This window comes from Parus major, chromosome 19 (assembly GCF_001522545.3).
Source record: "Parus major isolate Abel chromosome 19, Parus_major1.1, whole genome shotgun sequence".
Classification (NCBI taxonomy): domain Eukaryota; kingdom Metazoa; phylum Chordata; class Aves; order Passeriformes; family Paridae; genus Parus; species Parus major.
In genome coordinates this window covers 7,045,005-7,060,121 of record NC_031787.1, presented here as the reverse complement: position 1 = coordinate 7,060,121, position 15,117 = coordinate 7,045,005, and the positions used below count along the sequence as shown (strand labels likewise).

Genomic DNA, 15,117 nt, shown 5'->3' with positions numbered 1-15,117 from the left:
CCCCGGGCGGGGTCCGGACCGTGCCGGGACCCGGGTCAGGGCGGTGCCAGCGGGACTCACGCTGTGTCCTGTGCCACGAGCTGAGCCGCATACACGCACAACCTCTGCTCAGCCCGTGAACTGGACTCGGAAGAAGGCTTTGAGTTCATTGCCTTCAAGCAGCGCAGCCTTTTAATAGTGATCAGACACCAGCCATCAATGATACACAGTGCAAGGGCTTCATACATTTGTAGCCAAACTGTTTGTTGAAGCTTGCAGCTTTCCACTTTAATAACATTAGTGCATTAAACTGTTGCTTTTCTTTGAAACTGTACAAACACCGTCAAGATATTTTTTGTTTAAAAAAGATACAAAAATACTGAATTTCAGCAAACACACACATATTTGTATGACAAGCAGCACCAGTACTGGGAATATAATAGTCCCTGCTTCAGCAGCATCCAGGTGTCAAAAGACTTGGGAAATTTCCTATTTTTTTTCTATTATGAATGAAAATGCAACCAAACTGAGAGACATTAGAGACAGATAAAAAGCACAATCTGCTTTACAGGGTTTCATAATGCCCCGTTTTCCTGTGCACTACATTTACTTAAACATACATGTGCCTGAGTGTGATAAAAATGGGATTCAAGCAGCTTCCTGACCACAAATGGAAAATAATTTGTTCCATAAACCTACTTTCCTTTTTACTTTTCATCAAAGCTGTTTGCAGCACTCAACCGTGCAGGCGAGGGACTCTTTGGGTGAGCCATCTGTCAAAAGAAGGGAAGGGTCAGAACTTGGATGTCTGAACTCATTATCACTGAGATAAAACAGTGCAATTCTTAGCTGACACCTTAAAACAGACACAACAAATCAGTAAAATAAAAGATGCTATTAACCCTCACATTTTGTTCTTCTGCAAAGTGGAACTTTGTGACATTCAAAGTTGCATCGAGGCACCTGACTGACCACCAAAAAATCAATTTTTCCTCTTGGGATTGTCAAATAACCTGTGATGCAATGTCCATTCTGCAGTGCCCTCAAATCAGTAGGGAATTCTGTGGATTTTAAAGCCACCTTATGATTCCAAGAGGGAGGACAGAGTGACTTGCCTGAAATTTGCGCCGTAGTGCCCGTGTCATTATTGGTGTCAGCCCAGAGCCACATTCAGTGTTCTCTTTACTATTTAAAGGAGTGCCACCAGGACTTCTGAAAGGAAAATTATGATTAGTTTGATTGGTTCTCTATTTTTTCTAGATTAAAAAAAATAGAATTCAAGAGAATAGAAAGAACAGACCTTAGTATATCAACTTTCTTCAGGTGTTTCCGAAGATCAATCTGATTTTTAGGGGAGGTACTAAGAGAACAAAAGAAATTGGTACAGTAAAAACCATTAATTACTGTTTAAAACAGAAAAATCTAATATCTAATCAAGGAAGAAAGCATCTTACATTGAAGATTTTGTAGCATGAGGTGATGGCTTGGATTTAGGTTTCAGACTAACACTCTGTAGATCTGTGACTGTAATTAATGCCCTTCGTGGCTTCACTGGTGATTGTTCCTACAGCAAGGAAAGAAATGTTACCCCAAATAAAACTTCAGAAGATCTTACTACCCTGAAATCCATTTAATATTAACACTCAAAGATTTTTGTGGTTTATGGCTCTTACGCTTTTTCTTGAATTATTAAGATTTGAATGTGTCTCAGATAAAAATAGATTTAGGAAAAAACAAAAAAGAATCTAAACAAGGATTTTTATTTTTTTTTTATACAAACAAAGGCTTGGCTGGGCAAAATGAAGTCAAAAAATTTACTGATAATACATAATGCTACATGAAAGTTCTATGGCCTTAATGTAAAATTAGAGCTGTTCTGAAGGCCAGGTGAGATTGGAGTTTGTGACTTTATTTCTCCCCTTCCAAAACCCAGGTGCAGAATTAGAATGGTCACTTGAAACCAATCACTGGGTGTTTGGATGAGAATCAATTTATTGTAAAAAAAGCAGGAAATAGAGCAGTTCCAGGGTGGATTTTCCCTTGATTCACCACCACCTATTCATCCTCCAGTTTACCTTGTCCATTCTCAGATTGCTGTTTGTCTTCTTCAGTTTAACATTCAGGAGGTCTTTGAGGGTGATGTGCACGGGCCCATCCTTTTTCACTGGGGGTGCCTGAAAGCAAAGGGGTTTGGAAGGGAAATGAGGAAGGGAAAGTGAGTGAGCACTCACAGAGTGATGTGCTGATGAATCCAGGTCTGTAAAGAACTCAGGCATGAAATCACAAATAGAGGAACCTTCTGATTCCCTACCAGTTTAGAGGCTGTGCCCCATTGGAGGAGAGGTGCTGGAGGCAGTTTTGGTGGAGGCAGCGGCGGTGGTGGAGGAGGAGGAGGAAGAGGAGGAGGAGGAGGGGGGATGGACACAGGCACGGATAGTGATGGTGGAGGATCCATCTGTGTCCCCACAGGAGCAGCCAGGACTGGCTTATGACACCTCTGGCAAAGAGAACTTTCTGAAGACAAAGCTGCCACTCTGTTCACCTGAAAGTGACATAAATAAATAGAACATTAAATCCACTGGCAAAAGTTAGTTGGGATTTTAGAGTACAAAGGTGCTGGCTAATATTGAGCTACAGAGATATAAAGAGATTCCTCCTGGTGTGAGGTAGCAGCAGTTCTGCAACTCTGAGTGCAGAGAATGCCCTTGAGGAGCTGTTCAGATCTCAGTGGGTCTGCATTGAACACAGTTCCTTATTCTCACACAGGCAAATGTTACCCTGCCCCAGCTTGACTGAGACTGACCTGGAGTTCTCCTTGTAGCTTGGAAAATTCACTTTCCAACTTCTCCAGCTTCTCCCTGAGCATATTTAGTTCCCTTAAGTAGACTTGTGATGGAAATATGGTGTCTTTAACCACCTGAAAGCTCTAAGCATAAAAAGAAAGCAGATAATGTGTATTTGTGTGTTGACTGTCTTCAGATGTTTCCAAAGATCAATCTGATTTTTAGGAGGGATACTAATAGAACAAAAGAAATTGGTACAATAAAAAATTTCCCAGTCAATAAACAGAGTTAATCCCTGTTTTGAACAGAAAAATCCAATATTAAAGAAAGGATATACCTGTGCAACCGTGCTCTGGCACCACCAATACAGAAACGATGCTGCTGTTGTCAAGGGTTTGACCATACTTTTTATGCTGGGCAAGGCTAAAGGCCAGCGGGAGCACCTTGGGACTGGTGATGTGTCCAGAGGGAGATGAACTGGTGACCTGGAACAGAACATTTCAGAATGAGGCCAGAATTTTATTTATCATCTCAGCCTTTAAAAAAGTTAACTGTGACCAATCATGTAGAAATTACAAGCGGGTACCAGCAGGTAACAACAGAGCAAATGTGATCACAGAAACCTGGAAAGGCCAAGATACTTTTCAATAAAGGTGGGGGGAAATCCTGTTGGAAATGGATTTATTTAATCATAAAAACATTAAGGTTGGAAACAATCTCCAAGGTGATCATGTCCATCCTTCCACTGAATAGCACCAAAAGATATCGTGATGTGCCACATCTACTTGGCACAAATCTTTCCTTCTTTTCCATGAGCCACTGGGAGCAAACAGCAAACCCAGGGATGGGGTGAGAATGCAAAATTCAAGCTGAGCCTCTTACCGTGGAGAGGGACAGACTGAGGACCGGGGGGCTGCAGCATTGCTCTTATTTTCCACTCGAAATTTTGCTCGGGATCTTCGTTTTCGTTTGCATTTCTTATACCTTGCCATTACTGGTGAGAAAGACAAATTTAAAATGGATGTAGAGAGACAAACCAAATTATACATCGGGACAGAGCTGCCACCGAAGAAAATAACATAGGCTGGAGCTGAGAAATCCAGTCAAAGGTTACTCACAGCTGCCTTGGTAAAACTATCGTGGACCAGTGATAGAAAATATATCTTTAATTTCATAGGATCCATGGGGATGTGTTTGTGCACAGAAAGCACCATTTTATAGGGGCTTTCCCCCCCTTTTCTATTTATATCATAGAGAGATAGCATTAATAAGTAGCTATTATAACAAAAATATGAACGAATTAAATAAATACGCATGAAAAGTACATTATAAATAATACTATAAACAAACATAAACAAGCAAGAAAACATTTAGAAACATTATAAACTAAATAGAAACGTTACAACTATCGGTACGTAAACACAATAAATATAACCGGATGTTCAGTTTTCGTTATTCTGACGTGACAAGTACTGAATTTGGGGAAAACGACGCTTGGGGAGAACGGTGACAAAAGACACGAAGAAGCCACGGAAGGATGCCAGGGGCGGACCGGGCCGGTCCCTCACCGGGGGTCCGTGACACCCCAGCGCCGCTGTGCCGGGACCCCGCACAGAGGGCGGGGACTCCTCTCTCTCGCTCTCTCTCTCATACACACACCTGCACACACCTGTGGGGGTGTCCCGGGGGTGTCCCGGGGATGTCCCGGGGGTGTCCCGGGGGTGTCCCGGGGCCGCCCCGTTCCCCCGGCCGCGCTCTGCGCCCGCCGCCGCCGCCGATTCAAACCGCTCCCTGCTCCGCGCCCAGCCAATGGCAGCGCCGCTCTCTGCCGGCCCCCCACGCGGCACATGTAAGCCGCGCGCTGATTGGCAGTTGAGCCGAGGCGCACCCGCGCTCCACGGGAGAGGGGCCGGCGCTGCCCCGCCCCGTCCCGGCCGCGCCGAGGCGAGCGGCGCGGCCATTGGACGAGCGGTTTCGGTGCCGCCAATCGGCTGCGGGCAGCGCTCGGCTGGGGAAGGCCGGTGGGGTGAACCGGGAGAGGAGCGGCCTCGCCGGGGCTACCGGCGCAACCGGGAGAGAACCGGGGAGGGGGGGCGGCGCCTCCGCCCCCTCAGGGCCGCAGCGGACGGGCCCGCGGAGCTTCCCGCCAGCGCCGCGCGCCCCGCCCGGGCCAATCACGGCCGGAGCCCACTCCGGGCCAATGGGCTCGGCCGTACCTCGGAGCGGGTTTACATTCTCCGCGGGCCAATGGCGAGCGCGCCCCGCGCCCCGCGAGCCAATGGGAGGCGCGCGGCGAGTGACAGCTGGCCAATGGGCGCCGCCGACTCTCCCGTGCCGCGGCGCGGGGGGTGGGGATCTCCCCGCCGCCGCCTGAGGAATGTCAACTATTCAACATGGAGACGGCGGTTACCAGGCTCGAGACCCTGGTGAGGGCGGACGGCGGCCGCGCTGAGGGGCGGCCGCGCCGCGGGCCGGCGGCGGCGACGCCTCGGAGGGCGCGGGGCCGCCGCGGAAGGGAGGGAGGAAGGGGGGGAGAAGCTGGCGCGCGGGCGCGGCGCGACGGAAGAGCGGCCGCTCAGCCGCGCCCGCGTTCCCCATCCGGGCCCTGAGCGCGGCCCGCGCCGCCCTCGACGGGGCGCCCGCCGGCCGCGTCCGGGTCAGGCGGGTTCGGCCGGGCCGGTCCATTCCGCCCCCCCCTCTGAGGGGCGGGGCTTGCGCCGCTCCATTCACCCCTCGGCGCGGGGCAGGGCGCGGCCATTTCCCGCGCACCTGGGGGGGGCGGTGGGGGTGGGCGCGCTCATTGCCCGCCTCGCGGGGGGACGCGGCCGGGCCGGGCCGCTCCATGTCCCCGCGGCGGGAGGGGGGGCGTGGGGCAGAGGAGCTCCCGGACTAGTCTATTTTTCCCCAGAGGGGGGCGAGGGTGGAGCGCTCACCTGGGCTGGACCATTTTTGCTGCGGGGGGGAGAGGCGGGCTGGGCTGGTCCATTGGCACGGGCGCGCGGGGGGAGCGGGGCGATGGCCCCCTCGGCCCTCTCTTGCCGAGCCCCAGATTCTCGGAGTTTTTTCCAGCCTTTCTCTCCATTGCGGTGCTCTGAGGCAGCCCCTGAAGCACGACGGGGCTGTCTCCTTATATAATGACCGCATCTCTGCCAGCCCCACTCCTGGAAAAGTGAAAAAAAGGCAGAATTTAACCCCTCACAAAAGAGATGTGCTGTGTTTCCTCACGTTGGAGAGGCACTGGGAAGCTGTGTCCAGCCAAGTTCCTTGTGCCATCCCTCAAACCTTCATCTTCCTTCTGTATAATCTTTATTCCATTTTTACCCATAGTGTAAGCTTAATCTCCCCACATCTAGTATTCTGTAGTTTTTCTAAGCTTAGTTTAATTTAGAAATATGTTTAAAGATACTTGGGTTAGATGTTTAATTATTTATTGTCATGGTTTATTTCTGTGTTTTATTGAAAGTCGTGCTTTCAAGTGATTCTCATTTTAGGACATGAATAGAGAGGTGTTTTTGCCCCCTTTAAACTAACAGGGGCTTTTATTCTGGAATTCAGGATAATCTCACATCTCACAGCTTTGTGTCTCTTCCCTTTCCTTCTGCTTTGTTGTTTCCCCGTCCTGGATTTCCTGTGAAGTCAGCTCCCTGCACAGAAGTGTGATAAAATAACACTTCTTATTTCCCTGGAGGTTTTGACATGAATTTCATGGAAAGCTTCCTTTTGGTCTCATGGAAGCAAGGATAAAGTAATTAGTGGGAGCTTAAAAAGAAAAATGGATTTGAAAATAATAAAATCAATCAGGTAATCAATGGTTATTTGTGACAGGAGCATCATAAAATGTTAGATTAATTATGGAAAAGATCATAAAGTTGTCAGTGCTTCATTCAGAGCAACTCAGTTCATTTCTGTCACTGTTTTTTGGGATCCTGGACCTCCTCTGTCCCTGAGTGGTGTCTGTCCAGTGCCCTTTTTATGTTGTACTACTGGTGATGATGCACAAAAAGCAGTGCAATGTTAAAAGGGCATTGGCCAGCAATACAATCTGCAGTATTCCATATTCATTTATTCATTTTAATAATATACAAGTCCAAAATCACTGTCTGAGACCACAAGATTTTCAAAACAGCTGTAAAACAACATTGCCACTGGTTTTTTTCTTACTCATTGTCTTCTTCCTTGCCAAGGAGGAACATTGGTCATTTAATGACAAATGCCATCATCTCTGTGTCTTAGAAATGGCCCAGGTGACTCAGCTCTGTGACCATCAGCAAAGATCCCCCTCTCTCCACTCCCTTCCCAGTTTTTTTTTTTGTGTTTTGTTAAGGATCCCAGCACCTTCAACCCCTGAGAGATCTCCAGCTCTCAGTATAAAGTTATTATTGTGTTAAAAAAACCCATCTTCACTGAGATTTATAGAATACACCCTCCCGGTGATGGTGTTCTCACACCCCACTGGTAAAGGACATCCCCAGAGCTGGGAAAGGAGAGTTTAAGTGCATTTTACTGTGATTCAGCACCTGCAAATTATAAAGAATAAACTCTGCTGTCTAGAAGATATTCCCTGTAATGCAGTATAAGAACATCTGTCTGATGGCAGTTTGGAATCTTACCTTGTTACAAGGCAAATCCAAGCAATAAATAGACTTGGAAATGGAATTTCCAGTTTAAAAAGCACCAAATAGTTTGAAATTGAATTTCTGACAGCTCTGTTGAGAGTTTTGTTGGGTGGTTGGGTTCTTTCCCCTCATGATCAATGGAACAGCAGATTAATAACAATAATAATCAAAATAATAATGTGAGTTTTTTGTGTGTGTGCGTGTTAGGACTTTAACCTTATCCAACTCTTCACAATCCACAGAAACCTCTGGCTGAGTTGATGTGGTTTTTTTTCCTTTTTTTTTTTTTGGTGAGTGTATGATTGATTGTTGCCCAGAATTGTTGCTGCTAACGAGTGCTCTGACTTTATTGCACTACTGTACTATACAGAGAGCAGTGCAATAGTATTGTCAAAGCATCTGAGAGCAGAGCCCTCAGCACTGGCCTCACTCTTGCCTCAGTTTCTAACATTTTCTTCTAAGCCTGTGAGTAAATTACAAATTTACCCATCAAACCCTGCATTTTTTAGTGTGATTTATTGTAAAATAATCATCTTATAAATGCTTCTGACCTAGAACATTAAGGGGGGATTTTTGTAGGTGGATGTTTCCTGAAATGCAGCAATAAATAAATATTTACAAAACAAAAACAGTCATAATGAGCTCTGTTAATCTCTTCACAAATCTTAAAATTCTAGCCACGTTTAGCTTCAAATCCAGTTTTTAATGTCCTGAATCACAGTAGTAGCATGAAATTGGTTAGCTCCTTATGGAAATCTCAAATTACCAGTATTGAATATTTAATGGGTCATTTTGAAAGCAGCCCATGATTTGTTGTCTGCTTTCCCAAAAATATCGAATGGAGAAAAGCAAAACATGATTTTTTTGGGGTGCCTGCTGTGGAAATGAAAACATACAAATATTTCTTAGTGGAAGAGAACAGAAATCATTGAGCAGTCAGGGAAGAAATCCCTCATGAACTCTTTAAAAATGCAGAGTATACTGAAAACTATTTTATTCTTGGATTTTGTCCTGGCTGGTTTCTGGGGCAGGTGTGGGAAGGAGTTTTGCTGGGCAGATGGTGAGTTATGGCAGCACTGGGTGAAAGCTTTCCCCTTGATTTATAGATGCTCAAGCTCTTCACTGGATTTATTTTCCTTTTCTTAAGCTATTATTTGAAAATGTACTGGAGGTATGTGAAACATCATCCATCTTCACTCCCTCAGAAAAAGGTTTTTATGGGAGAGTGTCCTGGATCAAATCTTGTTCCTTCAGGCTGAATTTCCAGATCCCCAAAGGCATTAATGGCCATTCCCTAAGGTAGATTCTGAGGTTGATGTTTAAAATATAAATATCCCTTTAGAATCCCAGCCTGACCACAGACTCTGGATATTTGTTCCTTTATAACAAATACAGCCTTGCTTTGATCCTTAAAAAAAATTGAAAAAAATATAAAATGGTCTAACTTTGGGGTTAATCTCAATATAAACAGTGAAAAGCAAGTTAAGGAAGTCACAACCATTTTAAACTTGCTTTCATCATTGTCTCTTCTGTGACTGTAAAATCACTGATTTATTATGTCAAAGAATTAATGAGTTGCTTGGGAGCTGAGAAAACTGCCTTTCTTGAAAATGGAAGTCTTTAATAGATATTAAAATTGCAGACTAAAATTAATTAAGTAGTAATGCTATCAGCAGACTGTTTTACAAGGCAATTAGACAATTCTCTGGTGGCTTATTTATCCCAAGGAAAGAAAAGTGATGTCATCAATTTTATGAGCTGTTAGTCAGTCTGGTTTATTGGGGAATAATGAAATGTATTGTGGGCACTAAAACCATCTGAAAGAACACATCCTTAATGTGATTATTAATAAAAGCTCTGATGATACTCTTGGATACTGAATTTACTCATAATCTCCTCTGTGTGAATAACAGAGTGTTGTAGTTTTGCTAACAGAACACTTTATCTTTGAAAAAATTAAATTTGAAAACATTTATGGTCCTTGAGCTTTTCAAAGTGAGGCAGCTCCCTCCTGCTTTCCCAAAACACAGATTGGGGTTTGTCTGCAGTTTTTGGGTTTTAATATACTGTGCCTGACCTTACATATTTTAGTTCCAGAAAGCAGAATCTGATCTGGATTATATTCAGCGAAAAGTGGAGTTTGACATAATGAAAAGTCTTCCTGATGATACAGCAGCAGAGGTAGTATTTTCAGCTTAAATTCAATTTTATTGCATGAAATTTGTAATAAATGGGTATTTTTCTTTAAACCTGAAATATATGTGGCTGCTCTTTCATCTACTTTTCAGGCTATTATTGTTATTGTTGTTTTTATTTATTTATTTACTTACTTACTTATTTCCTGCATCATATATCAAGATAAGTGGCCTAATATGAAACCAACTCCTTTGGTTTCTTGGGATAGTAAAATTCTCCCATGCTCTGCTCTGAAAAATCAGTGGTGTCAACACCTAAATTCAGGTTACAGATTCCAGTCTGAGCTAAAACTCACCCTTGCTGTGAGAACCAAGATGAACTTACCAACAAGCTGTGAATAAATTCAGATATGGGGGAGAGATGAGAGGGAAACAATAAATGACATTGTAAAGGATTTTATAAATAAGTCCTTTTCTCCTGTACATTTTCACTGTAAAGGGACATTAGATGTCTGCACTTTTAACTGATGTGTGGCCACATTAATATTATCTTATGTAATTTCAATGTTCTACTCACACAGGAGAATCCAGCTGCTCTCCTGAAAGAGCTGCCAGTGCTGAAATCCCGTTACAAATCCCTGTGTGCACAGATGGAAGAAATTTCCATGGAGCAGAAGGAATCCATGGAGAGCATCCGTGCTGCCCTGGAGAAAACAATGAAGATAGTTCAGGCACTACAGCAACACACCGAGCTGGAGGTGGTATTTTCATTTTAATCACTTTGTTTTCACTCCTGGGAATGAACACAAACTTTGTAACCTTTATGTACCACCAGGGGTTCCTCTGGAAACTGCTGTTTGTGCAGACTTTTAGAAGATAAGGGGGCAGTTTCCCAGAAGGAATGCTGGCAGGGTTGGAGCTCTTTCTGTATATCCCAATCCTCAGCAGTTAAAATCTGTGGTAGTCAGATTTGGGGCTGAAGAGTGTGGATAGAGTCACACAATTTGGCTCATTTCATAGGAATTGACACCTCTGTGCACGGGGCCACACTGGACAGTTTTTAGAAGGAGACACCTTAAAGGAAACAGAAATTGAAACCAGTTTTAAAAGGCTAAAAAGTTTTTAAATGGCAAATGTATTTTTAGTGTCTAAAGGGAGAAAGTTAAAGCCATTGTAACAAACACCGTGGGACTGCTGTTATTCCAAAGCTGTTTTTCCTAAGATAATGTTTAAATTGTTAAAAAACTCAGCAACAAACATTTTCTGAAGTGGTCTTCAGACACTGCTTCATTACTGAAGAGGTGAAAGCTTTCATGTTGAGCCTTTACAAATGAGGTGATTTAGGTCAATGTTCTGATGACAGTGCCTGGAGATTTGGTTTAATCTGTCAACAGTTCTGGGCAAGTTACTGGTAACTTTTAATAGGCAAAATTGTCTGTATCATGATTTAAAAGACAGTGGTTATATGTCACAGAAAGGAATACAGATCATATCTTACTGTGTTTCAAGGATATTCTGCCAAGAATAATTTTATACCTGGATTTTCTCTAAGTGGAAGACCCTTTTCTTGAGTTGTATGTAGAGCTTTAGGTAAAGATTTTCTTGTACTTTTTATATTTCCTAAACCAAAGATGGATTAAACTTCTGGAGATATATAAGTCTTTAAACACTTTTTTTTTAAATTGAAAATTTTATATTGCTTGGCTAATTTATAGTACTGGTGCTAGAGGAAGATTATGGTTGATTTTTCAGAAATACTTTACTTGTAAATGTGCTTTCAGTGAAAGGAAATCAGGAGTCTGCTGTCAGTTTCCATGAGCAAAGGGCTGCACAAATATTGAGTCCATCTGTAAATATCATCACCTCAGGAACTGAAGGATCAGACTTCTCTGTGTTTGTCTTTTTTTGTTTTCCCAGCGCTTACCTCTGTCAGAAGAAGAACTGGCTGCAGCCCAGCGGTTGAACTTGCAAATCGGGAAAGAAATGGAATTTTCAGTGGAAAAGGTAATTAGGGCATGGAATGTCAGTACTCCAGAAACATTTAATCCTGAGTGTAGCCCAGATGAATGCAGAAGGGGCTGATTTTGTGATTTGATACCTCTTAAACAAATGGAATTTTTCATAAATGGGATTAAGTTCCTTAATAAACCTTTTCATTTTTATTCTATACAGATTAAGCTTTTTTAATTGTTCCAATTAGGTGGTCCACAAAGCAGAAATTAGCTTTGATGGAAGACTTTGTTCCTGTTATTTTTTAATTGGGATATGTTTATGTTTCTTGTCAGGGTTGCAGTTGGTTGCTCTTGTTGATCTTCTTGATTAAGAAGCATTTGGGTGGGAGTGAGGGATGTCATTAGTTCAAAGCAATGTGGGGAGAAATTTAATTTCCTGTGAAATATTAAATTTTGGGATATGAGTAACAACCTATTCTAACTGCAATGCAGTGGAACTTAGATCTAAATTAATATTTGTTAAAAACTCAGATATTCTCCCATAGCTCAATATGTAATTATCCAATATAATTATCTGCAAATATTTGCTCTGGGTCTCATATCAAAAATATTAAAGAAGGTTAATGGAGGGTGAGTGTTTCTCTGATTGACCTTTTTGTTTTCTACTGCTCCTCACTTCCCACTGTCACAGGAGACCTCACTTTGTGCCTTTTTTGCCACAGTTGGTTTGCATGGAACCTGTCCAGTTCCTGCAACTTCATTCACCCTTTGTTTGCAAATACCTGCTCCTCTTCTGAGAAATGCTCTCAGTTTATGTCCAGTACTAATTTTAAATCATGTGCAGTGCTTTCAGATCCATGCTGGGAGGCTGGAGAGGCTCATCTGACTTGCACATAAATCTTGCTGTATCCATTTTAAATTTAATTTTATTTTGAACTGTGTTTAATCCTTAAGATTTTGCTGTTGACTTCAGTGGCTGTGAGATATCCAGTGGTAAAATGTAATTAATGTAAATTTCATGCAGAAATTAAAGTGTAAAAAATTATTTCTAGGCAAAACACTAACAAAATACTGACATTATTGTTTATTTTTAGCCATCCTGCCCAGGATCTACAGTCTCTGGCTCAGCTGAAGGTAAGTGCTAAAAAAATAAACTTCTCACTGTTTTCTTCTCCCAGAGGCTTTGATAGGCAGTAACTCCACTGTTTTCATTCACAAGCACCAGTATCTACTTCTTTTATGGGAATAATTGAGACTTCACTAGAAGGACCTGCCCCATTACAGTTACATTCCAGGAATAGTTGCCATGTTTCTGGGATTTTTTTCCTTTCTTTCAATGGGATTGAAGTGGAAAACTGTTGTGTTTTTGGTCTGGAAGAAATGGTGTACTAATCTTACCTTGGAAATGGCTCTTTTGAAATCCATTTATCCCTGTTTATAGAAAGGAATTTTCACAGTTGGTTTTGGTTTGTTTTTTAAAAACCAAAGCTGACTGGTCATTGACAGACCAAATGTGTCAATCCTCATCAGATCTCAAATTAAATGATTTTTTACTGATTCTCCAGGTCCAGTGATTGTTTTTTCTCTCCTTTTTCTTGATGGAAAATCTTCCTTCAGTCCCACCTAGGGGTGTTATTGAACACTAATGGAAGTACTTACTATCTTTGACCCAATTTCTGAAGAAACAAGTATTTTCCATTTCCTTTTTTTTTTAACAAATACCTTGTGTTTCAAATTTTTTTAGAGCCCCATTTCACACCATTGACTGAAAAAGCATTTATGAGTGTGCCCAGGAGCATCAGAAGCACTGTGAAATTAGCAGACTTGAACTATTTGTACAAGGAGTTATTTAACCACTTCATTGTACAGAACAACAGGTAAGGCTCAAAGCCATTCAAGAGTTTTATAAACTGTAAAGAATTAAACCTTTTCAAATTAAATAAAACCAGCTAGTTAAATATTCACTGCCATATTGTAACTTCAAAAAGTCCTGACACTAAACCATGACCCCCAGATGCTGCCCTCCCCTCACCAACCCCTCCTGAGCCTTCTCTGGGGTGAGTGCTGGGAATTTCTTACAGGCTGATGTTACAAAAAAATAAAGTTTCTAACTCAGGAATTCTGTCTTTTTAACACTAAGATTAACTGTGATTTGAAGTAGTATAGAAAAGTTGGTGGTAATCTGAATAAGTTTGAGATTTACAGAGCATTCACAAAAATCACTGATTTAACAGCATGTGCTTTTTAGCCATTTTCTGCTAGACCTGATGTTTGATCCCTGTTTTAGTAAATTGTTTTTGTCTTCCAGAGCAGCACTGAGTATTTCACAGATGAACAAGATGAATATGAAAGCCACTGACTCAAGAATTCAGATCCTGAAAGAACTCGGGATCGTGGAAATCAACAAACAAGGAAATGTTAAATTAGCTGTGTAATGAAAGCTCATCTGACACAGAAGCATCTTTGTCACAGCTCCTGGGTTATTAAGGAACAGGAGTTCCAAGTCCACTATAGGGAAGTTGTTCATATTTCTGCATAAACATTCTGTTGATAATACATGAAATTGGAGAGTTCAAAAACACTGAGGTTGGAACTTTACCTTGGATGTTCTAAGGATTATGGGGTTTTTTTAAGGAATGTTGTGTGCCATGTAACACTTCCATTTCCTTGCTGCATTCCTGAGGGGGTTTTAAAGGCAAATAATCCAAGCCTCTTAATTGTACTTGCATTCCTGAATAAAGATTTATTCTACTTTTGTTACTGTGCCTCCTGAGCCTGCTCCCTGCCCCACCCCTGAGCCTGCTCCCTGACCTGATTCATTTTCCTTTGATGTGAATTCCCTTGGGTTTTTTATGGTGGATTCAGGGTCAGAAGGGATTTTTGGGCACTGTCCACTCCAAGCCCATGGACTACAGCTCAGGGCAGAGTCTGAAAATCCCCAAGGATGGAGAAGTTACAACCTCTGTTATGCTGTTTGACCACCCTAACAGTGAAAAACACAAGATTCTTTTCTTATGTACAATATTTCTGAATTATACATCCTATATATGTTGTATACTTTTTAATATTTATACTGTTATATTTTGGTCTCATTTGAGAGAGTAAGATACCTGAATTTTTATTAAGTTGTGGTTTCTTTGTGAAAAATGATGTCTGTCAAAGGAAAGAAATTTAAATTAGTGCTTTTAGGGAGGGAAAGGCTGATTTCTGAAGTCATCCGTGAACTGCTTTAGGGTTTGATGGAGACAGGCTGAGCATTGAAGAGGAAAGGACAGGAATAACTTGATTTTATGGTGTCTACTGCCAAGTGTGCCCTTTTACCTAGGAGTAACTAATTAGTTCCAAGCAATTAATCAGTTTCATAATCTGATTTAGTAGTTTATGTCATATTGATCTTCTGTTAGAGGACTCGATCCTTGCTGTGCCACTACCATCAGCAGCATTAAATATTTATTGGTGAACGCTGGCTATAATAACTAAAGCTAGCTGTCAGCGGGGTGCGGAAACTCATCCCCGCTCCTGGAACCACGCCGGTAAGGAAGAATAAAGAAAAATAATAAAGAAAAAAACCGAAAAGTAAAGAAAAATAGAGAAAAATCCGAGTGCCGAAAGCTCTCTCCGGCGACTCCCCTCAAGCGCTGCCGCTCCTCCC

General features: G+C 42.4%; 2 protein-coding genes across 4 annotated transcripts; one reads left to right on the top strand and one right to left on the bottom strand.

Annotated features, from left to right (window-relative positions):
* Positions 1-153: 153 nt before the first annotated feature.
* Positions 154-4,466, bottom strand: PRR11 (proline rich 11). 3 transcript variants are annotated; one of them, XM_015646993.1, is made up of 10 exons: positions 4,432-4,466; positions 3,645-3,756; positions 3,100-3,247; positions 2,783-2,905; positions 2,291-2,521; positions 2,055-2,153; positions 1,434-1,543; positions 1,280-1,339; positions 1,095-1,191; positions 154-752 (listed from the first exon to the last, which is right to left on the bottom strand). In XM_015646993.1, exons 2-10 carry the CDS (start codon positions 3,752-3,754, stop codon positions 687-689), a joined length of 1,044 nt encoding a protein of 347 aa, XP_015502479.1. In that variant the 5' UTR covers positions 3,755-3,756; positions 4,432-4,466; the 3' UTR covers positions 154-686. The 3 variants fall into 3 exon arrangements, with proteins under 3 accessions (XP_015502479.1, XP_015502480.1, XP_015502478.1); XM_015646994.2 differs by having other exon boundaries at positions 4,422-4,443; XM_015646992.3 differs by lacking the exon at positions 4,432-4,466 and having other exon boundaries at positions 3,645-4,387.
* Positions 4,467-5,079: 613 nt separating this feature from the next.
* SKA2 (spindle and kinetochore associated complex subunit 2) lies at positions 5,080-14,230 on the top strand. The gene is made up of 7 exons (XM_015646995.1): positions 5,080-5,188; positions 9,470-9,559; positions 10,095-10,271; positions 11,431-11,517; positions 12,560-12,599; positions 13,210-13,342; positions 13,774-14,230. Exons 1-7 carry the CDS (start codon positions 5,156-5,158, stop codon positions 13,898-13,900), a joined length of 687 nt encoding a protein of 228 aa, XP_015502481.1. The 5' UTR covers positions 5,080-5,155; the 3' UTR covers positions 13,901-14,230.
* The last annotated feature ends 887 nt before the right edge of the window (positions 14,231-15,117 follow it).